The 24,872-nt window shown below is 33.7% G+C and overlaps 2 protein-coding genes and 1 pseudogene across 2 annotated transcripts; 2 read left to right on the forward strand and 1 right to left on the reverse strand.

Annotated features, from left to right (window-relative positions):
- The first annotated feature begins 1,491 nt into the window (after window positions 1-1,491).
- On the forward strand, window positions 1,492-3,841 carry LOC139883596 (inositol monophosphatase 3-like). The gene is made up of 12 exons (XM_071867755.1): window positions 1,492-1,504; window positions 1,593-1,648; window positions 1,748-1,798; window positions 2,121-2,201; window positions 2,343-2,446; window positions 2,539-2,623; window positions 2,880-2,934; window positions 3,022-3,065; window positions 3,232-3,300; window positions 3,392-3,489; window positions 3,589-3,645; window positions 3,730-3,841. The coding sequence occupies exons 1-12, from the start codon at window positions 1,492-1,494 to the stop codon at window positions 3,839-3,841; spliced, it is 825 nt and encodes a 274-aa protein (XP_071723856.1).
- Window positions 3,842-4,060: 219 nt separating this feature from the next.
- Window positions 4,061-5,565, reverse strand: LOC139883597 (cytochrome b561 and DOMON domain-containing protein At5g47530-like; annotated as a pseudogene).
- A 14,039-nt stretch (window positions 5,566-19,604) lies between these two features.
- Window positions 19,605-21,491, forward strand: LOC139883588 (U-box domain-containing protein 4). The gene is made up of 2 exons (XM_071867748.1): window positions 19,605-20,936; window positions 21,429-21,491. The coding sequence occupies exons 1-2, from the start codon at window positions 19,605-19,607 to the stop codon at window positions 21,489-21,491; spliced, it is 1,395 nt and encodes a 464-aa protein (XP_071723849.1).
- The last annotated feature ends 3,381 nt before the right edge of the window (window positions 21,492-24,872 follow it).

The raw sequence follows: 24,872 nt of genomic DNA on the forward strand, positions 1-24,872 counted from the left end.
GGTCACGGCCCAGTTTCCGTGTCAAAACCGAATGGAACCGATCAACACGGTTCCATTCCGTTTCTTACTTTTTTGAAAAAGTTATATGGAGTCATATCGGAATAGAGTTGGAATTGTTTAGAATCGAATCGTAATCCTTTAGAGAAAATTTCGGTTTTGACTTTTAATTTTGTTTCATAAATTAAAGAACCGTGAATTATAGGAACTGGACCGAATCGATAATGGCCATGTCCTAGGGCAAAAGTAAACAAAAAAATGTACACAAAACCCCCCATATGATAGTTTTAAAAAATCCTTTATAAGGATTTCCTAACCCAAGGTCATGTCCCCTATTTTTGTATCCTTTTTAAAAAAATAATTAAACGCAAGTGCCTTGAGTTGTTCTTGAAAAACACTTTCATTTTCAAACAAAAAAGAAATTTGGAAGATTTAAAATATGCTTTCTATTATCTTATATGTTGCTCCTACCTTAAAGAGGGAACGCAAAGAAAACGGTTTTGTCGATTTGTTTGTGGAGAAGAATTTGATAGAGGGACGTAAATATTTCAACTCTATTTTTGATTTTATTTGTTGTGTAAAATATTATGTGTATATTTTGTTGTACTCCAAAAAAAAAATTAAAAAAAAAAAACACAAAATGGGACATTTTGAAATAGACAAAAAAAAAAAAAAAACATTTTGCTTTCTACTTCACATGTAATGGATAGTTACATACATAACTAAAACAAATATTGTTATGCTAGTTTGTTAGCTATTGTTTTCATTCAATATGTTTTAGTACTTTTCAGTTTTTACTGCTCCATCTACATGTAGATCTATGCCCTAGCCGGGTAGCCTTTTATTTTTCGAGAAATTCTTAAGTAGGAATTCCGACACGTCGTAACTTATTGCATGCATATTAGCAACCAACATCCATATCTATTCAATCATTAAAAGAGAAGATAAAAAATATAATTCTTTTTCTTGAGATCGGAAGAATTTTTCAGCTTTTCCTCGAATTCGAATGTATGTCTCAGTCTCAAACAGCAAACTACATACTCCAAATTCTTTTAGAAAAAATTCGAGAGCATGATCCCGTAATAAGGATTCATAAAGAATCAATACTCAATAGTAGCTTAGGAATATTTTTTCCAAAGCATAAAAAATGGGCTTCAATACAAAAGCAATCCTCAAACTATATCAAAATTTGCGTCTGCATCCTTGAACTAAATAACTAACGTTATGCATGTCTATGAACTATTTTTGATCCGTCAAAAATAGACAACATAGCCACGTTATGGGCCTCAATAGTCAAGCCTATTTTTTAAAGGTAAAAATTTGCATGACGTTAGTCGTTACGTTACCATTTAGTTTAGTTAGTTGAAGGACCAGATATGACATTTCAAATATTTCAAGGACTTCTAGTGCAACAATCCGTATCTCCGTTTTGTATATAAAAAGCACAAAGAAGCTCCCGATCATCAACAAAATCAGTACTTAACCCACTAAATTATGACTGAAAATGGTTTGTATGATCATTTAAATTTATGTTCTTAATCCGAAATTGGAATTCTTTTTCATATTGATTTATACAAAAAAATGAGAAACTGCAGGTTCACTCTCAGAGTTCATGAACGCTGCCATTGATGCAGCTAAGAGTGCTGGCCAGGTTAGTTTTTGAATTCCATTTTCGAATAAAGAAGCCATCTTTTTCTTCTGGGTAGTCGAAAAGTTTCGATTTTTATTCGTTTCTGGATTCATTTTTCAGGTAATTCGTAATGCGTTCTATGAGACCAAGCTTGTGGAGCATAAAGGCTCTGTAAGTTTCTTTGAAATTCAATTTAAAGTCCATTCCTTTTTGCATGTTGATCCTTTTGTGATTGATTCTTTGCTTTGGCCCCCATTGATCTAAATTGTATGCAACTGGGTTTAATGGAATCTTGTAGAGTTATGTTACGTTTTATGAATTTAGACACTCCTTATTTCATGAATGACCTTGAATTTATTGTTGTTTGAATCTAAGCTTCATTTGTGGTTTTCAGTAAACCCGAATTCTTGCACTTTTATGAATCTTCTTTTTCAAATAATTATCATTCTGGATACTTCTTTGTTGATTCATGGAGTATCGATTTGAAATGCAGGTGGATTTGGTTACTAAGACTGATAAGGAATGCGAAGATCTCATATTTAATTATCTCAAGCAAAAATTCCCCACCCATAAGGTTAGAATCTTTTTCTCCAACTTCTTGATGTGTCTTTAAAACATAGTTTTATATTTCCGCTCATTGAAAAACATAATGTGTTGCTTGCTTATCAAAATGGTGTCAATTTCTGAACTTGCCTCATCCATATGTTTCACCTAGTTCATTGGTGAGGAAACTACAGCAGCTAATGGTAAAATGGAATTGACTGATGAGCCCACCTGGATTGTTGATCCTGTTGATGGAACGACAAACTTTGTACATGGGTAGTAATCATTTTCATTTTTTGCCATTGGTCTTGTCTTGTTTATATTTTCAGTCAGTTTAATCGGTTTTTTATTTTTGCTACATCTTTTAGGTTCCCCTTTGTGTGTGTCTCCATTGGTCTTACAATTTCAAAGACTCCTGTAGTTGGTGTTGTTTACAATCCGATAATAAATGAGGTATGGCGTGTTTCTCTTTTCCTATTAGTGTGGACTAAAAGTGAGGGAAAAACAATCTTTTATGCTCACACAGAGATTTGGAATTGGGAGTGTGAATTATATCACATATGCTTATTACTTCAATAGTGCAATGGTCATGACGATTGGCTAGGATTGTATATGGCTTGGCTTCCTGTTAAATAGCATGGAGTTTAAAATTACCTTGCAGAATTTACCCTTTGGTTTTAAGTGTGACTTTCGAGTGGTTTTCGTGTAGCTTTTTACTGCCATCGAAGGACAAGGTGCTTTTCTTAATGGGAATCCTATAAAAGGTGAGTGCTCTTTTATCGTTTCCTTTTCAATTGGGGTTTTTATATCTTTGCTCTATATTTGAAAGATTTCTGTATTTGAATTTGCAGCATCCTCTCAAAGTGAGCTTTTGAAGTGTCTTTTGGCAACTGATGTGAGCATCTATGTTTGCTTTTTCAAAGTTTAGTCGATTAATAATAATTTTGGCATGAAATCTATGAAAGAGCAATTTGTTTTGCTTGTTACTTGGATCTCATTTGTTTTCTTAAGATTTTATCGTTCATTTCTGATAACTAAAGCTTTTTTCGTTGACATGTCAGGTTGGATACAGTCGTGAAAAGTCGAATGTGGATGCTATGACAAATAGCATCAATAGCTTACTGCTGAAGGTAAAACAAGATTGAGGGTTTTAATTGTTGTTAAAACTTTATATATTTCCTCTCTATTGATTTCATACTCGATGCCTTTCTTAATTATCAGGTGAGGTCCATTCGGATATGTGGCTCATGTGCATTGAACCTGTGTGGAATTGCATGTGGAAGATTTGATCTGTTTTTTCAGTCTGGATTTGGTCCATGGTAACTTAAAATTGAAACTTTCCTCAAATCTAATTTCTCTTTGTAAATGGTTTTGCGTTATACCAAAGGAAATTAAAATAAGCCTTCTCCTTTACTCAGGGATGTGGCGGCCGGAGTCTTAATTGTCAAAGAAGCCGGAGGGATTGTTTATGACCAGTAAGTGTAAAAATATAAATTTCACATTTTATATCATCAAGAGGAATGATAAATGAATTTAAGAATTTTGTTTTATTGCCTCAGATCTGGAAAAGATTTCGACCTTACTTCTCAGAGAGTGGCAGCTTCAAACTCTATCGTCAAGGATGCATTTCTTGAAGTTTTGGAGCCATATGTAGCATCTTCAAATTATTAATCACTCTATGTAATAGTTATTTCTTCCTGTCATTTGATTGACTATATATATGCACTTTGATTGATAAAATAACGAGTTACCAGATGGATGAGGGAAATTTTCTTGATTCTTCCTATTCAACAAAATAACTACATCTGACATGTTGTGATTTACTAGGAAAATAAACTTACTTTTGTTTCCTGCAACTACTGGAATTAAAGAATTGAACCTAAATATTATCTATACATATCCTCTGGAAACGTTTTCTCCGTGAGGAGGGAACTTGTCTTGTGCAGGTTTCTTGCTCCACAAGACAGAAAACCAACAGTAGAGTTGCAAGGACAAAGCTATGAGAGCCAGAGCGGAAAGCAGAGCAATGTAAGCTTCCTCGTATTTCCTTTCCGGGTTTAGCATGTAAATTCCTTTGAATATGTTGACAATGCTTAGCGTAATAACTAGGTAACCAATCGAATGGTGGTAAATGTTCCAGTAGAATCTGTATTTGTGATCTGGTTTTGGCCTTAGGAATAGAGCAAGAACCTGCAGAATGCAGAAAATCCAATTTTAGAGAGCCTAAAAACTCGTGTAAATATTTACATTACTTTCTTTCCAAGTCATATACCTGAAGTGTTGCGAATGCAAAAACTGTGATTCCGATTTTTCTATGCGTAGTATTGAGTCCGGATTCACTTCCTAGTTTCATTCCAGTAGCCCACCCGACCATACCGATAAGGTAAGCACAAGTTTGGCAGACGACGTGTAGGTAAAACCATGTCGGAGTTTTAGGATTCAGCTCCTTCAAAAATCTTGCAAACAGAACACCAATTGGCATCATAATTCCCCAACTCATTGCATTTAGCACTCCATGGACCTGAAATATTCAAATTTTACCCTTTTAAATGTTGTATTTGTAAATGGAAAATACAACAGCTCAACGAGAACATAAATCTAGTGTCGAATAAAAGGGTAAAAGATCGTTTGATTCTGATTTTCAGGACGACCAAGTTTGGTTGAATGTATTGTAGTATTACCTCTGTCACAAAAGTACTTGTCAACTTTTACATGCACTTTGACTCAGAAAAATTAACTGGTTTTTTGGACGGAGGTAGTATTGACTTACATGTTTCCTTGTCAGCTTCGAGTCAGTGTCCCGTCCAGGGGGCGACGTAACAGTTTCTCCAGACAAGATTTAAAGTTCCCATGGCTTTAACGCTAGGTCCAGACAATGCATGCATCTGAGGAACTTCATCTACAATTGCTCCATGTTGCCATACTTGATTCAATGTAGTAAGACTCGTGTTAAGCCCGAGAGTTGCAAATATGATGATCTCCTCGTTTGCCAACTCAGCAGACAAGTCTGATACTTGGAAACTAAGATTTCCAGGCTTCATTTCTGTCCTGTACTGTTGGATCGGCATCGTGTAAACAGTCATTGTCCCGTTAGAATTCTGATATGCGATTAATGCCTGAGATCCAACCATTCCAGTCGATGTTGGATTAATAGCCCATGCAACCCATTTATCAGATCTGATTCCGGTATGCCTATAAGCAATCTGAAGGTTTCCCGACAATGGGTCGTAGGTGTAGTGGATGTAAGAGTTTAAAACCGGGAGATCATTGCAGGATTGAAAGAATTTGTCGCTGGAGAATACGTATGTTGAACAATTCTGAGCATTGGATGATGACAGAAAAATCGACAAAAAAATGGAGAGACAAAGGACACGACTACTCCATGTATTAGCCATTGAAGGTTTTGTCCCTCCTCCAATGCCCCAGCTGCCTGCAAATTTTTCTGATGTACAATACAATAACTTGTAATGAAATTCAGGAAGATTCAAAATGAAGGAAATTAAGAATTTAGATTCAAAATAACAAAAAGGAAGTTATTCAAGTGGTTAGGTTTAGATTTGTTTTGTTCTAAGTTTAGAAGAGAGTGACTCTAGTTTCCCTCTATTTAACAGTATGGAGTATATTTTTTTAACATAAGGTTTTCCATTAAAAAAAAAATAAAAAAATTATACTTATGATTCACACTATCTCAAAGATTATATAGTAACTCGTGTGGCTTGACCTACCGTTTAGTACGCTGACATTTGGAACAGGAATTAATCTCACGATTGTCGATTGTGGGCAGACATTAAAAAAAAAGAATAATAACTTAAGCTAATATAATGTAATTTATTTCAGTATACTTCATAATTAGGAAAATTAAATTTAATATACAGTTTTTATAGGTTGTTGGTTGGTGAAATGAAATGCTTAAGATTGTTGTGTTTGTTGATTACTAACAAGCTAATTAACTTAATAAATACTCGATCTACCTAACCGCCGGTCGGTAAGATTAGGACCTATGATCATCAAAGAATGACAACGTACATCTGGTTAAATTAATTCGGTGATAGACATGGGTACCGTCCGATCGTGGTTCTTAAATTTATAGATACGAACTGACATCGTACATTTTATAAAATCGAATCGCATCTATAAATTTACGGTTCGATTCTAGACGGTTCTAGTTTGTTTTTATTCATATAAATTTAAGAAAATAAAAACCAAAATGAAATTGTAAAATCTCGATTTCAATTCGATTCAATTTTAATCCGATTCGATTTTGTCCCAATTCGATTTTAGTTTCGAGTCGGACCGTGGCCATGCCCACTTGTTGGTGATATAAGGAGTCGTTTGGATTGCAGGATGGGTTAATTAGATTAACCGGTACCAATTAAATTAGCTAGTAGGTGGTTTCAAAATCAGAGTAGTTAATCAAATTCAACAACTGATTATCAGATGCAGTTTTTGGATATATTATCTTATTATATGGATTGATGATATATTTTACTTAATTGCCTTTATCACAAGAAATTGATAATTTTTCTAAATCATTTTGATATTGTTTCATTTTCTTCAAAGAATGTGAACATAACTGCATTTTTTAAAAACAAATTGATGCTTCTACATACATAAATTTAAAACAAAATAATTTAATACCATGAATTAATGGACATAAATATTGAACATCAAATGCATACTTTAACCCTTCATTGTAGCCTATGCACAGAATCAAATCCATCAAAAATGATTAATAGGAAATTATATATGTAATTTAAAAAAAATTAGGTGAACATTTGACTGGAAAAAGACGGAGAGGTAAACATTTGTAGTCGGACCGGAAACGGCGTTTCCGGTCCAAAAACTTAATCCCGTAATTAAGACGTTAATCAAAATCGGGTTTGGGATTTCCGGTCAAAGCCTTTGACCGGGTTTCCCATTTCCGGTCAAAGGGTTTGACCGGATATCCCATTCCTGGTCAAACTTAAACTTAATTCCGTCGGCCCGATTTGATTAAATCACGATTACGGAAAATCTAGGCCGAATTAGAAAAATCTAAAGCTACCATCGTGTTCGTATCGACGAAACGAGTCGAACGGTACCGGACTTGAAGCTCGACGTCGCCGGAATATCGTCGGCCCGATTTGATTAAATCACGATTACGGAAAATCTAGGTCGAGTTAGAAAAATCTAAAGCTACCATCGTGTTCGTATCGTCGAAACGAGTTAAACAGTACCGAACTTGAAGCTCGACGTCGCCGGAATCGGCGAGAACGGCGAAGAACAGAGGATGGCGTGACGAAGAGAGAGAAATTCGGCGTCCTGAAGTTGAAGACGCGGTTCGAACCGAACCGATTCGGTTCGGTTCGGTTCGGTTTTTTAAACCAGTTTTAATGTCAAATTACCAACGTACCCTTCGATTTTTAAAATAATTACAGAAAAATTAACGCGTCAGATTTTTGGTCAAATGCTACTTTTGTCATTTCGCACTTTTTAAATCAGACCAGTTCGGTTCAATTAAAACCAGTTCGGTTCAATACAAAACCGGTTTTCCCGAACCTAAACTCAGAACCAATCATTTATTTTTAAATCTTCCGAACCTAATATAACCTAAAATATATGTTCCGAACCTACGAAATTTTTACAGTAATTACACGTAATTATTTAGAAAGAGATTATGTAAAAATATTATCAAAAACCGGTAATGGTATTACCAGTTTTACTTAAAACCGGTAACCCCGATTCCGGTTTTAACTAATTAATCACCTCCGTAATCGCAATTAGTCGGACCGGAAACGCCGTTTCCGGTCCGACTACTTCATGTTCACTTCCGGCCGAAAAAGGACACAAAAGTACTGTACTGTACCCAAATGATTAAAGGACTAGAGTTATATTTACTCCATACGATTAAATTAAAAACCAAAAAGACAGACTTGCCTTGAAACTAAACAACAACATTACAACTAGTTTTTCCAATCAAGGAGAAAGGGAAATTGGTTTCTTGCATCAGAACCAAACTTGCTCCACTTTTCACCTAAACCTTGTACGTCACTTGTATTCTAGGATCATGTTGTTTTCGGGACCCAATCCAACACAAGCCCTCAGTATATTCTCAAGCATGGCTCTCTGCTTTGCCAGAGCATTCACAACTGGTGTGCCTGGTGGCACCTAGTACCACAAAACAATGCCATAATTCAAAATATACAAAACCAAGAGATGAACCTTATAAAACCAGAACATATATTGTAACTCTTCAGTTGTATTTCTCTTCCTCACAAATTTTTTTTATGTAATCAACCGACAAACCATTCCAATATGTCTGGTTTAGCGAAATACATCATAATTACTAAGGTCTTCTATATACTAGAAGTGAGTTGGTTCATAAATATATGTGCCAAACAATCAGCCTAGACATTACAAAACATTTCAAATATCATTGGGGCGTAAGGACTACAGTAACTAGAAACCAAATGCATATTAGACTAACCAAACTCGAACGCCGTCATACTACAAATAGGGAGATGAACAGCATCAAAAGCATAAATATTGAACATAGAAAACGAAGCATGAAACGACGAAGCTAAAGAAGCCTATCATCTATCCAGAAGCATCCTCGACGTCGACGAAGCCACCACGGGACAAATCGACGCGAAAACCCTTCGACCGAAGATTCAAAGTGATATTCCGACTTATTAAGGCGTTATTTCAAAACGAAAATCATGTTAAAATCCTTAGAATATCACCATAAATAACATACTAAAATATGAAACCAAAAGAACGATTTTTTATTTTCGAAATCGTAACCCTAGATTTGAAATTAAACGAAAACGAGTAGAAATTAGAGAAAAAAACCTCATATTCGTAATCTACGCATGAAAACCAATTTGATAATGTCCGAATTAAACGAATTCTCATGATGGAGCACGGCGGAGCCGTCGTGTGTCGGAAATCGTCCAGCTGATGAAGCTTTGGAGAGGCGTGATTTTTGTGTGAAAATGAGTTTATATAGGTAGAAGATGAATGAGGGTAGTTTGTATCTTTTCAGAAAAGAAATGGGGATATGGTGGAAATTTCTTTTTAATTAGCTCAGTCAGCGAATTCGTTGTTATTTAGATTATCTAAGAAGACCCCCTCTCCTTCTGACGGATTCGAGGTCGAATTCAATTTTCTAATCCACCTAATCAAATAATAGATTAACGTGTATTAGATTAACGAAATCCATTCCAATTCTTAATCCAGCGTTCCAAACGATCCCCAAATTCATTAGATTTGGATTATCAGCATTCAACGTCGACCGTTGGGATTTTCAATTATCATAGTCTCTGGCCCTTTTGCCAATCCACGTAGCAGCTTTCAGGTCTGGCCTTAATGGGCCCAGCTGAAAATTGGGTTTTCTGATTTTAGATTTGGGCATAATTGGGAGCAATTTGCAATCCAGACGTGTCAAATGAGTGTGGTGACAGTGTATATAGAGTGTCATAAATTTCACAATGTTTCATGTCTCCATGCAATCATTCAATAACCTAATTCGTATTTCTTTCAACAATTTTTTTGAAGTGATCTTTTAGATATACTCAATAAGCAGTAGTATTAATGTACATGTTTCAAATCTCAGACCTATTGATTATAGCGTAAATGATATATTTCGAATTTACTTTTATATATTATGTATCACAATATATGGCTTAATGGTTAGACATTTTTTCTTATATAAAGATACAAATTCGATTCCTTAGGGGGAGACATTGATAACGAGATCAGTGTGAAGCAAGACTTACCCAAAGAGCATCAACGAGCTCATGTCGCTTGGAGGGAATTGAACCGAACACAGAGTGTCAGAGAGATACCTTGGAGAGGCTCTCCTCGTCGGGAAGGCCGAAAAGACATCCATTAATTGAATCAAGATGACTTATAAGACAAAATGCTTACTATATATATACTAGGTAGTCACTAAATGATTAAACACGACCAAAACTAATTAGTTAGCATAATATGTATATGGTTAGAATTGAACATGCCTAAAATATTATCACACACTGGACCTAAACTCAAAAGTCATCTAATAGGGAATTAATGACATTTTGATCGATACTCCACGCTAGAGTCTATCCTACAACCTCTCGCGAGGAGGAGGCAATGAGGCCTTCCCTCGGACATGTCCAGTTGGCAAAGACATCTACATTGGATAATTAGGTTTAATTTAATACTTCACTTGACGAATGCTAACACTAAAAGTGTAGTACGTGTCCAACTATAGGGTTTTTGCATTTGGAGTTTATAGGTGCAAGAATGCTTTCTTAATTCTTTTATCACCAGAAAAATATATGGCCCCTCTTTTTCTATTCATAAACTTGTTCAAACGCCATTTGTTTAATCTCCGCCATTACTTTTGTGTGTCTCTCTGATACTTAACTTTCAATATCATCATCAAGACGGATATATACTATTACTACCTCTAACCTCGAACTCAAAATACATGATGTTTTGAATTTTTATGTCCATTTATATATAAACATGTATCTAATGAAGAATCTTAATTAAATATATATACATATGAATGAATTAAAAAACTCAAAACATCATGTATTTTGAGACGGAGCGAGTAATATATGATCGTAAACATATACTACTATACTATCATTTTCAAAACTTAAATTATGAAAAATAAGATATTTGAATTAATGTTATAGGTACGACAAAAACGTCATATGTATGGACTTTTTATTTGATCTCCCCTTTGATCTGTTATTGCATGTCTTTTTGTTTGAAATTTCGTTTGGCTAGGAATAATATTGGACAGCATGCAATGTTGTCATAGCTCGTCTCAATGGGGTTTGGTTGGGTGGCTCTAATCTTAGGGCGTGTCGTGCTCGTTTCGTGCCTCAAGCCTATTCGAGAGTTGATCATTCTATATAGCCCTCGAGTCATGTTTCTCAACCTATGAGCTCTTGTGACTACTTTCACCATGTTTCTCGTAATCCGTTCAAGTGGCCGCGTTCAGGTTTGTCTAACTCTGATTCGATTGTTTTTAATCCTCCTGATGTGATACTTGAATGGCTTCAACGTAGTATGTTTGGCATTGTGCGTTCAATAGATTTCTTGCTAGAACTGAAAAAAATTGTTCTCTGATCATGACTTTGATGCTGAGATTAAGCCTCTTGGTAGAAATGAGGTCATTATTACTCTTCCCCCTATTGTTGATCTTACTGTACTGTCGGGTCCATCTTTTAGCTGGATTTGGGATTAGTTCTCTATTTGGAGACCTTGGAAAATGCAGGACATCGCTAGTCGCTTCACTTGGATTCGACTTTCTTATGTGCCGCTTCACTTGGATTCTCTTTCTGATCTTATTGGCTTGTTTGTCGGATGGTTCTCTTTCTGATCTTATTGGCTTTTTTTAAGCCTTGTTGCTCTTCTTGTATTAAAACAAGCATGCAATGGTGTGTAGACAGCGTGTGTGACAAATTGATGTATAGTTCTATAGTTTGGTCAAGTTGTTTTTGAGAGTTTATTATTATGTATATTTTTTATTTTTTTTCATTCACTTGTCATTAATTAATTGTATCTCTCTTCTCAGGTTATTTGAGTCTTTTATGGATCAGGAATTAATGGTAAAAAGAAATAACGAAAAATGAAATGATATAGCTCAAATTTTAATTTTTTTTTTAATTTTTATTTTTTATGTACCTAATATAAATCTACCCACCTAAAGTCCGTTCCTCATAAATCGAAATCTAAAGTCCGTTCTCCATAAATCGAATTCATGACCTTTCAAATAAAAAAAAATGCCTTTACCATTAAGGGTCGGTAATATATAGCTCAATTGTTCAAAGAAAAGCATTGTGGTAAATGATCTCGATCATCACATTTCATATCAGTTAAATGAATCTAGACGATTATATATATATATATATATATTTAGTATACACGAAATATAAGTATCGGACTATTAAAAAAAATATAGGTATCAAACCCTAATTATGGAATTATCTCATAGTTGATCTCTTACTATAATTTCATAATAATTATGGAACTATAGCAAGAGATCATTGTTTGTCGGCTTTCGGATCGGCGTTGAAGAGTAGAAAACACTTTCGATAGAGCTTAACTTAGTCATTCTGATCAAAAGAATATATTTGACCGTTAAAATCGATCATTTCACACACTGGACCTAAACTCAAAAGTCATCTAATAGGGAATTAATGACATTTTGATCGATACTCCACGCTAGAGTCTATCCTACAACCTCTCGCGAGGAGGAGGCAATGAGGCCTTCCCTCGGACATGTCCAGTTGGCAAAGACATCTACATTGGATAATTAGGTTTAATTTAATACTTCACTTGACGAATGCTAACACTAAAAGTGTAGTACGTGTCCAACTATAGGGTTTTTGCATTTGGAGTTTATAGGTGCAAGAATGCTTTCTTAATTCTTTTATCACCAGAAAAATATATGGCCCCTCTTTTTCTATTCATAAACTTGTTCAAACGCCATTTGTTTAATCTCCGCCATTACTTTTGTGTGTCTCTCTGATACTTAACTTTCAATATCATCATCAAGACGGATATATACTATTACTACCTCTAACCTCGAACTCAAAATACATGATGTTTTGAATTTTTATGTCCATTTATATATAAACATGTATCTAATGAAGAATCTTAATTAAATATATATACATATGAATGAATTAAAAAACTCAAAACATCATGTATTTTGAGACGGAGCGAGTAATATATGATCGTAAACATATACTACTATACTATCATTTTCAAAACTTAAATTATGAAAAATAAGATATTTGAATTAATGTTATAGGTACGACAAAAACGTCATATGTATGGACTTTTTATTTGATCTCCCCTTTGATCTGTTATTGCATGTCTTTTTGTTTGAAATTTCGTTTGGCTAGGAATAATATTGGACAGCATGCAATGTTGTCATAGCTCGTCTCAATGGGGTTTGGTTGGGTGGCTCTAATCTTAGGGCGTGTCGTGCTCGTTTCGTGCCTCAAGCCTATTCGAGAGTTGATCATTCTATATAGCCCTCGAGTCATGTTTCTCAACCTATGAGCTCTTGTGACTACTTTCACCATGTTTCTCGTAATCCGTTCAAGTGGCCGCGTTCAGGTTTGTCTAACTCTGATTCGATTGTTTTTAATCCTCCTGATGTGATACTTGAATGGCTTCAACGTAGTATGTTTGGCATTGTGCGTTCAATAGATTTCTTGCTAGAACTGAAAAAAATTGTTCTCTGATCATGACTTTGATGCTGAGATTAAGCCTCTTGGTAGAAATGAGGTCATTATTACTCTTCCCCCTATTGTTGATCTTACTGTACTGTCGGGTCCATCTTTTAGCTGGATTTGGGATTAGTTCTCTATTTGGAGACCTTGGAAAATGCAGGACATCGCTAGTCGCTTCACTTGGATTCGACTTTCTTATGTGCCGCTTCACTTGGATTCTCTTTCTGATCTTATTGGCTTGTTTGTCGGATGGTTCTCTTTCTGATCTTATTGGCTTTTTTTAAGCCTTGTTGCTCTTCTTGTATTAAAACAAGCATGCAATGGTGTGTAGACAGCGTGTGTGACAAATTGATGTATAGTTCTATAGTTTGGTCAAGTTGTTTTTGAGAGTTTATTATTATGTATATTTTTTATTTTTTTTCATTCACTTGTCATTAATTAATTGTATCTCTCTTCTCAGGTTATTTGAGTCTTTTATGGATCAGGAATTAATGGTAAAAAGAAATAACGAAAAATGAAATGATATAGCTCAAATTTTAATTTTTTTTTTAATTTTTATTTTTTATGTACCTAATATAAATCTACCCACCTAAAGTCCGTTCCTCATAAATCGAAATCTAAAGTCCGTTCTCCATAAATCGAATTCATGACCTTTCAAATAAAAAAAAATGCCTTTACCATTAAGGGTCGGTAATATATAGCTCAATTGTTCAAAGAAAAGCATTGTGGTAAATGATCTCGATCATCACATTTCATATCAGTTAAATGAATCTAGACGATTATATATATATATATATATATTTAGTATACACGAAATATAAGTATCGGACTATTAAAAAAAATATAGGTATCAAACCCTAATTATGGAATTATCTCATAGTTGATCTCTTACTATAATTTCATAATAATTATGGAACTATAGCAAGAGATCATTGTTTGTCGGCTTTCGGATCGGCGTTGAAGAGTAGAAAACACTTTCGATAGAGCTTAACTTAGTCATTCTGATCAAAAGAATATATTTGACCGTTAAAATCGATCATTTCAGAAAGGGACTGTCAAGTTTTGATCAAGAAAAAAATTCAGAATGGTCTTCTTTATTTTTCTTGTTTTGTTAATTTAGATTTATTAATAGGAACGAAAATAAACCTAGACATAGCTTAGCACATCTTAATACTATTGTTCCGATAGTGAACTCCATTTGGACGTTTACTCAGCCTAATGAATCATCTCTTTAAATTTCAAAAAGAAAAAAAAAAAGTATCAAATAGTCGCGGTAATAGTAATGTCGGCTCTGTTAATAGTATGGTTCGATCATCGATGCTACTCATTAGGCTTATAAGATGAAATGACCCACTTAATTGGAGAGCAACCACACGTTTGGGCAGTGGGGAACCAAGCTCCACCTAGCTACTCTGAATTTAAATCTATCACTACAAAATTGGAGTAGTAAAAAGTTTCTCGAGAAAAAGTAAAAAGTTAGCTATGCCATCTGTCATTGATATGTACTAGACATGGTCATGGTCTAATTTAATTTAGATTTTGAACCGAGAGATCGGGATTCTTAAATTTATAGAATCAAAATAAAATCATAACTTTTATTAGAATGGATTGTTTCGATACAGTTTCGATTCTTAATGGTTCCAATTCGATTTCATATACTTTTAACAAAATCAAAATAAAATTCTAAAATTATCAACTCCCACATTAATCTGTTCAGTTTCGATTTCAAATCGGATCGTGGGCATGTCTACACCATAGAGAAAGGAAATGTCAAAACCTTATGATTGAATTTGACCACATCCATTCCAAAACTATAATTTCAACTAGTGACAAAAGATAAGATATATTATCATATATAATTAATTAGATTGTCAACTCTTCTTTTAAGTTCAAAAAAAAAATTACATGAGTGTTTTGTTTTTTACTTGAGAGCTCGACAACTCTTCTGGAATGGATTATATTCAAAATTGGCAACTCAAAAAAGTTGGTGTGCTATAAAGAGGAAACCAGCTGTTTCTAAGCTCTATTGATTTTTTACACTTATAATTAAATAACTCGATGAATGTTCAATAAACATCTAAGACAAAAATAATAATTAAAATTTGAGAATGAGAGTAATAAAAACTATAACGTTGTAGACCATGTTTAATAAAAAGGAATAAATGTCTTTCTCTTCATTATTTTCCAACCATCATCAATAAGCTTATGTAATGCATATGAGATAAATATTAATCTAATTAATCTACATGATTCATGATTTTATAGGAAAGCGAAATGATGCTTGAAAGCATTAATAAACGCAATGACGAGATGAAATATAATTTCTTTTGGTGAAAAAGAAATAAATTAATCGGATAATTTTCAATAACTGCTTGATGCCAGTTCATAGTCCTCTTTTTTTTCTTTTTGAATTAGTAATTCATCAATCCAATGTTCAATAAACATCTAAACATAACTAAAAAATAATTAAAATTTGAGTATGAGAGTCATAAAAACTATAATGTAATGTTTAATAAGAAAAGGAATAAATGTCTTTCTCTTCATTATTTTTCAGCCATCATCAACAAGCTTTTTTTTTTAGAATAACTTCATCAACAAGCTTATGTAATCCATATATGAGATAAATAATAATCTAATTAATCTACATGATTCCATGATTTTATTTGAAAGAGAAATGATGCTTGGAAGCATTTATCACTTGAATGTGGCATGGGATGGGACCAAATTAAATTTATAAAAAATTTATAATAACGTAATGATGAGATGAAATATAATTTTTTTGGTGAAAAAGAAATTAATTAATCTGATCATTTTCAAGAACTGTTTGATGCCAGTTCATAGTCCTCTTTTTTTAAAAAAATAAAAATGATTAGTAACTCCTAAAAAAATTATCTTTCTATACTATTTGGGTAAATTACAAAACTCCCCCGAGTTTTAGCCTCATTATACAGTTTTTCCCCTTATGTTGAGTCATATCTAAAATAATCCCTCAGTTCTGGACATAACTACATTACCCCCCCTTATTCTCAAAGAGTTACATTTTACAGTGAAATAGTCTTGAAAGACCAAGTTACCCTTTTTAGTAAAATTATTTACAGATTCTCCTTATACATTTCTCAATCATTTTAATGTACGTGTCATAAGCGTGTGTCTTTGCTCACTATCTAATCCGAGTACGGCAGAGTAGAAGACTATACTGTACACTGTGCACTGTTCATCAATTATATATCAGCAGAGCAGAATATTTAATTGAAGGCGAAATTTGACGCAATTGGTTAAGATTGTTTTTTCGTGGTCTAAAGATTACGGGTTCAAATTACGAAAACAGTCTCTTTATAATTATAAGGAAAATGCTACGTACTACGACATCTTCTTCCATATTCTTCAAAACGATAAAATTTAGTGCATCGAAATTTGTCTTTTTTAAAACAGAATATTAAATTAATGAAATTTTCTTTTATGGTGAATTAACGAATTTTTCATCTAAAGATAAATTGAATTATTAGAATTTAGAAATGGAAAATAATACTACTTCCCTCCTTTCGAAATACATAGCCATTCTTTTTATGTAAATAAATTATATAGAAAAAGGAAAGGTAGTAATATTTGGTGTAATTGACTTTTATAATTAGTTTTTGGTGTATTTGAAGATGATTATACAATTTGACAGGTTTAAAATTCGTGTAAATTATAGATTTTATGGTGCAATTACACGGATTCAAGTTCAACCTTCTGAAAGAAACTTGTGTGATCGACACTTTACATAAGGAATACTTACTATACATTTTTATAAGGCTATAAGCAAACGACATGATATAAGGTCAATCCAACTGCAGCTAGCTACTGTATCAGGATTACCTAACTCGATCATCAAAATTAAATATCTTCTCTAAGAACCGTTAATGAAGAATATTAATGATCTTTCAAACTTGATTAGGAGCAGCGGTTAGGGGCGCTAAACAACTCATCATGTTGCTTAATAATGCAACCAAAATTTCAAAAATAACAATAATAGACTTCTTACATTACATTACATTAGAACTTAATTAACTTCAATGTTGAAATGATTGAACAGACAAAAAAACAATGTCTAATCAATTAAAATTAGTGTTAAAAAAATATATATAGAAGAACTTGATTCTTGTCTACAAATGTGTCCTCTAAGAAAAATATCACATACTACTTTCGTCACAAAATAGATATAAATTTTTCAATACAATTTATATGTAAAAATTTATATCTATTTTAAGACGGAAAAAATATATTAAGCTATTTTGAGATCAATTCTTGATTAATATTCTAACGGACAGTTAGAAAAGATGATTGTCAACGAGAAATCATTTAGCTATTTTTCTTACTACTCTTAAGATAAATGGACGAGAGCGATTACCTTCCTCTTTTATTAAATTGCCAACTATAATAAAGCTAATTCATAAAATAAAACCATAATTAAGCTATAAAATTCCTTATTCATATAAAAAATGACTTTTATTTTTTACATGATATTTTTTCCATTATCAAATAAATGTTATTTTAATTTTTTAGATATATTTACCTTTAAATATATATATATATTTATAAAATATATATATATATACATACATATTAATAATATTAATAATAATTATATACATTCATTTCTTGACACGTCTAAAATTAAGAAACGCCGTCTATTTCAAAAGGGAAGTAAGTAATTTTTATGTATTTTTCATATTTCTCGATAAGTAGTACATTGACTACAACATATTGCACCTTTTATATGTCAAAAAGGTTAACAAAAACATATTTGTTGATGAGAAATAGCTGGCAACAATGCATCACACCATAAGCTAGAATAAAGACTACCCACCTATCTATTAACACCATTAGATGTTGTTGATCAAACGGCAAGAAACGAATATTCCAATTATTCAGCTTCCAATCACCGACCGTTAATTGTTGATCAAACGGCTTAACGAAAGATGGCTAAGCTGGCACCACGTGTCCTCGTTGCCTGAAGAACTGTAGACTGGACTGTACGTTGTCGTTTTACACCACCTACCACGGAATCACCCTTTTTGTCTAGCACCTCACACACGTTATTCTTTGTATATCACAAATAAAACAAAGGCTTAGGATATTGCGCCGTTTTCTCCCCCTCATTTGTAAGGAGTAATATTTTTAGGAAGCAAATTATATCCACATAGTCAAAATCGAATTCCTATCTATACACAGAATAGGAACAAGTGATGTGGTGCAGAACATAGATTGAAAAGAATATTATAAAAATATATAGAGATTAAAATAAAAAATAAAAATCTAGGGGACTAAATTAAATACTCAACCTGGCCAGCGTATTTTTTTTTCATATTTTAGAGGACTCTACCGCACCAACACGACATATCCATCACACCTATATCCATGCGCTCTAACTAGTAAAAAATTGGCGCTCCACCTCGTCGACATGTAGATGTAGGAGCTAACGACCGCACCTACATGCCGGAGCGTATCCATGACGACCCTCTGATTTGTGAGCTGTGAATTATACATATAAGTTAAACGAAAAAAAAAATACCACGTTTTTTCTTTTCCGGACGAAGCTGGCCTTAACTTATAATTTAGGGCAACTATAAATAACCTAGAAATATATGAGGACCTTTTCGCTTAATTGACTTTTGTTTGTCAAAGTGATCAAATCAAATCAAGTAAATGTTACTAGAACCCCATACATTTTCTAAAGCCTTGTGTTTGTTTAATATATTTAAATGTATTTTTCATTAAAAATAATTATATATATTTTAAACATGTTCCGGAGCAAGATGTCGGATGCTCCGAATATAAAACTAACACGTTTTTATTAAATGCTATTAAAATATTCTAAAAATAATAATAAATGTGTTATTTTATTGAACTAAATATTTTTTTATTAAAAATTATAGAATTTATTATGTTAAAAAAAGTAATAATTGTAATTACATTTTTTTAAGTACAAAAAGTTAGAAAGTACAGCAGCAAAAAACAGTAAAGTTAAAAAGTACAAGGATGGATTCTGTATAAAACAAAAGTACAGTCCAGCAAAAAGCAAGCTGTTGTTTTAGCGAAACCCAAAGAACAAATTTCCATTACTCTATAAAGCTACAACACTGAACCAAAAATCTAACTTTTCAGACAGCAAATCTATTACCACTATAAGCTTCGAAACGACGTAGTTTAGTCAGAAAAGAAAGAAAATGGTTTCTCTCGAAGATTCTCATTATTCGAGAACGAACCGGTTTCCGTTACCAGCTCGAAACTTCTACTCTCCATCTAATAATAATCATAGCCGGAGTACCATCGGCCGGTCTATGCGAACGATTCGGTCCAATTTGTATCAGAACCGAAACGACGACCACTCTTTCACCACCCAAGTCTCGTCGGAGAACTTGACTGATTCCGTAATCGACATCCGACTCGGCGAATTAGCTTCTCGAAAATCCAAGCCGGCGGCGGAGTCAATTTCGTCTGAGGACGAGGAGTTTCTCGACATTTCTCAGACTTTCACCGATTTTTCGGCTTGTAGCAGCGATATATCGGGCGAATTACAGCGACTTGCGACCTTGCCGTCGCCGGAAAATGATATTATCGGTGTTGCGTGTGGCGGAGTGAAAGAGAAACCGGAAGAGCCGTGTGCCGGGTTTTTGCAAAGAGAGAATTTCTCGACTGAGATAATCGAGAGTATTTCGCCGGAAGATCTTCAACCGACGGTTAAGATCTGTATCGATGGTTTACAATCGTTCTCCGTGGAGATAAAGCGGTCGGCAGCGGCGAAACTCCGGCTATTAGCGAAAAACCGGTCGGATAATCGGGCGTTGATCGGAGAATCCGGAGCTGTGCCGGCGTTAATTCCTCTGCTTCGTTGTAACGATCCGTTAACTCAAGAACATTCCGTTACAGCTCTGTTAAACCTGTCTTTACACGAAGACAATAAATCGTTAATTACGAATAACGGCGCCGTTAAATCTCTGGTTTATGTTCTGAAGACCGGAACGGAAACATCGAAGCAGAATGCTGCTTGTGCATTGCTAAACCTAGCTTTGATCGAAGAAAATAAAAGCTCGATCGGCGCGTGTGGAGCAATCCCACCTTTAGTGTGGCTATTGATCAACGGATCCAATCGAGGAAAGAAAGATGCATTGACTACATTGTATAAATTATGTTCTTTGAAACAGAACAAAGAAAGAGCTGTAAATGCAGGGGCGGTGAAGCCGTTGGTGGCGATAGTGGCGGAGCATGGCGGCGGGAAAAGTGATAATGGTGGTGGAATGGCAGAAAAGGCTATGGTGGTGTTGAGCAGTTTGGCTGGTATTTTAGAAGGGAAGGATGCTATTGTGGAGGAAGGAGGTTTGGCGGCTCTGGTGGAGGCGATTGAGGATGGTAGCGTGAAAGGCAAGGAATTCGCAGTTTTGACATTGTTGCAGTTGTGTTCTGATAGTGTTAGGAATCGTGGGTTGCTTGTCCGAGAAGGCGGTATTCCTCCTTTAGTCGCTCTTTCGCAAAACGGAAGTGCTAAAGCTAAGCATAAGGTCAGTAATTAATTCATAGTATGTTATTTTAAGTTCGATCTTTGATCAATAATTGCTCTATTTAGTTATCTAATTTGATTTTGAGCACAATGCACTGTATTTTACTTCATTCTATTTGTGATTGGAGCAGTAAAATGTGTTTCGATGATAATTAGTATTACCTCCGTATCAAAATAGATGATGTTTTGAATTTTTAGTTCATTCGAGTGGACTTGTATTTAGGGAGATTATCGACTAAATACATGTACTAAATACATGTCCGCATGAATGAAGCTATTTTTATATGGAGAGTATTTTTTTTTGTCTAAACTATGAAATAGTAGAAAGTTTTGATTTTTCTAATTTATTATTGTTATCTAGAGGCAGCAACTTGGTTTCTTGTTGGTAGAAGCTAAACATTGACTAATCTTGGGGCTAATTATATTTTAATATAGAGTTAAGTATTCTATTAATTAATCGTCGATTCTTATGTTTCTTAATTTCTTTAAACAGGCGGAAAGGCTTCTTGGATATCTTAGAGAACCAAGACAAGAAGCATCATCATCAACTCCTTAGTGAAAAAAGTTGTTTATATCATACTGCTACTTTTAGAGAGGTAAATTATATCAAGTAGTGGATTATGTTGGTATATAATGGGAGTTATTAGTACATGAAATGGATTGTACAGTGAATTTGAGAGGCTAGATTGTTCGTCTTGGATTGATATAATCATCCTCGACCTGTAATCTTCGTAATCATGTCATTATCAAAAAAAAAAATAGTAGTAGGAAGTAAAAAATCAGAATAGTAGAGGAAAAGCTAGTGTGAGTGAAACCTAATTTTCAAGATTGTATGGTCTTAAGTTAGCTATATAAGGTTATGATTTGGGAAATGTACCTCTTGTTTCGGCAAGAGGTGAACCCAAATCGTGTAAAATATGTTTATTGTATATGAATTTATTTATGTATGGTGTCAAGTTTTCTTTCATTTTCAGATGACTGTATCACTAAACTCTATAATTGTGGACAAGGAGATTGATTATATATGTAAATGTAGGTCCCTTTTTTTGTATCGAATGCTTATATTTTTGTTTTTATATATGAAAGTTAGAAAGAGTTTCGTTCATTTGCAAGCAACTTGCTGATGTATAATGTTATTGATAGACATATATAGCAAACAAAACCCACAAAACAGAGAGTTGTGTGCAAGTTTTCTTCATTTTCTTTTGATGTTTGTTGCATTAGCTGGCAAGAGCAGGTATCTTTTGTTTTGTTTTGCTCTATATATCTCGTTTTTTTTTCGAGAAAATAAAACCGGGACGATATAAAGAAATACGATTAATAAAAGACTATCTAGACTTAATATATATGGGTTCGATATGGAATAACAATCCTATCTCTCTAAAAATTAGAGGAACTCCATGACCAATCAGGAGAAGAAATGCAATATTTCCTCGCGAGTTTCCTCTAAAGACGGGAGATCACTCGAGGGGTGTCGGGGGTTACGTACTTAACACTTATCGATTTAACAAATAAATCTTTATTCGAGTTTTATATCCTCCATAAAATATTAAAATATAATTAAGTATTTTAGTTACATATAAGATTATAACAATAATAAAAGTCAGGTTAAGTCTAAGACATACTTCGGCACAAGTGCCGCCCAACAGGATTATTTAAGGAAGATAAATACTATGCTCTGCTCGAGGCTGTGAAGTAATCTATCTCGATCTCCAAACGATAACTTATTCTACGAATCCACGCCGTACTTCCCAACTACTCGTTACCTGTAAAAATTTTATTCAACGTTTGTGAGATATAAAATCCCGTGAGCAGGCCGTTAATTATAGGAGGTTTTTCCCTCCCTTATATATATTCTAGATTCTACCCATAACAGTGTTTGAAAATATTATCATGTAATGCATATCCAAAATCTTTGATGATTTTAGTCTCAAATAATTTTTATGTATTTCAAAATATATTTCCAATCAATTCAGACAATAAAATAAGATATTTATTTCTATTATATGGTAACCACTTTATCCCACAGTCGAACCTCCATCGATAAAGTCTAGTGCCCTTCGTTAGGACAGCTACCTTTCTACTCCTCAACCAGGCTTTGGTTGAGCTTCTGAACTACGGCCCGTAGCCCAGCGCCGTGTCATGACAACCCTTCTAGGCATTCCGTAGAACCAGCGTGGATTCCTATCGTGAGTCCCGTCGAACCCAGGAATCAGTTTATGTATGTATCCGAGTTTCCCGCATGTGGTTACATGTAATAGTAATTTATTACAAATCTTTACGGATATTTATCCACTTAATATATTTAGAATTATTTCCAAATATTTTCTCCCAAATTATATAGATACAATTATTAATCATATAGTTCATAATATTTTTCCCAAAATATATATATAAATTTAAATTTCAACTTATTTCCCAATTCGTATATATATATATATTTGTATATATATAATACAACCAATCCTAGGTAGCTATTATATATATTATATACAAACAATATGCATGAAGTACATAATAAAAATATAAGCGCCTTCTATAATTAAAGATCTACTCACAGTGATGAAGACCGTTAATTAGCTAATCGGTATTAGCTACCTCTCCAATGCCGCCCGTAATTTCGTTACCTACTAGACGATATATAAAAATCATTACTCTCTAATTTTAGGATAAACGAAATGTCTTGTTGTTCTATTTTAATTTGACTAGATCTTAAATTCGCATTAGTGTTTACTACGAATCAAACCGTACACGTCGCACTCGTCGGAATAACTCTAAGTTACTTTTAAAACATTTCTTTAATTATATTCTAAAATAATTTTTTTCTTAATCCAATTATTGAATTAAATACTTTTATACTATAAAAATATTTAAGAAATTTGTACAATATTCCTAATCATCTAAACTATTATACTATAATTTTTCCATAATTTTCTATGCTGATCTACTATCCTAAATAAATTTTAAAACAATAAATTACATTAACGATATATCTTTTAACTCCAATTTAACCAAAAATCGAAATAAATTAAATCTGTAATCTTAAAATTCCAATTTTCATATATTATGTTCAAAACAATATTTTTAACATACTGTAAAAATTTGGTAGGTTCGGGTCGAGTAAAAATGATTTTATTAAGTTCGGAAGGTAAAATATTACTTTCAGGGTTTAAAATTAGGGTCTGGATTAGGTTCGTAATAAGGAAATGACCAGTATAGCCTTTGACTTAAAATTGACGCGTTGGTAATTCTGCAATTTTGTAAAACATGTAGGGATATATAAGTCTTTTCAACAGGTGCGGATAATTAAAATCAAACTGTTCCAATCATATTGAAATAAACCAAATTGAACCGAAATAACCCGAAATGAACCGATTTTAAAACTATGAAAAGACAATTTAACCTTTGACTTATAATTGACGTATTAAAATACGTTGGTAGCTTTGAAAAGACAATTGAACCGATTTTAATATCCTACTATATAACTGATTGAACTAAATCGGTTCAATCATTTCATCTCCGTCTTCTACCTCGCGACGCGATTCCTCTCTTCCCGTCGCTCGTCTGCTCGTCGTCGTTAACGCCAATTCTGGCGACGTCAAGGCTCGACACCGGTATCGATCGACTCTTCTCGACTCGGGGAACATGATTTTGAGGTTAGTTTCTTTCAATTTTAACCCGTTTGTCTTTAATTTGAATTTTTGGTTTCGGACAAAGTTTTTAAAAGCTTTGAATTGGGTCCTAATCTGTTAATATGTTATTCTATGGTTGTTGGGGGTTGTTTTAATGCTAAAAATAAGTCGAATTGATTGCAGGAGGAGGTCGGATTTTTACCTCAAAGAATCCGGTCACCTAGTTTCTCGTCGGCTTTGGCTCGGTCACATTCGTCGGCGCCTCAGGACTTCTCTGATGTGCGAACTCGGGCCAAAATCGGCTG

Source organism: Rutidosis leptorrhynchoides, unplaced genomic scaffold (assembly GCF_046630445.1).
Source record: "Rutidosis leptorrhynchoides isolate AG116_Rl617_1_P2 unplaced genomic scaffold, CSIRO_AGI_Rlap_v1 contig424, whole genome shotgun sequence".
Taxonomy (NCBI): Eukaryota; Viridiplantae; Streptophyta; class Magnoliopsida; order Asterales; family Asteraceae; genus Rutidosis; species Rutidosis leptorrhynchoides.

Bases quoted from the DNA above. Each gene is read 5' to 3' on its own strand.
- LOC139883596 (XM_071867755.1), top strand. The intron at 2,447-2,538 runs GTAGTAATCATT...TACATCTTTTAG, and splicing joins ACGACAAACTTTGTACATGG to GTTCCCCTTTGTGTGTGTCT. The intron at 3,301-3,391 runs GTAAAACAAGAT...CTTAATTATCAG, and splicing joins TCAATAGCTTACTGCTGAAG to GTGAGGTCCATTCGGATATG.
- LOC139883588 (XM_071867748.1), top strand. From the start codon at position 19,605: ATGGTTTCTCTCGAAGATTCTCATTATTCGAGAACGAACCGGTTTCCG. The intron at 20,937-21,428 runs GTCAGTAATTAA...TTCTTTAAACAG, and splicing joins GTGCTAAAGCTAAGCATAAG to GCGGAAAGGCTTCTTGGATA.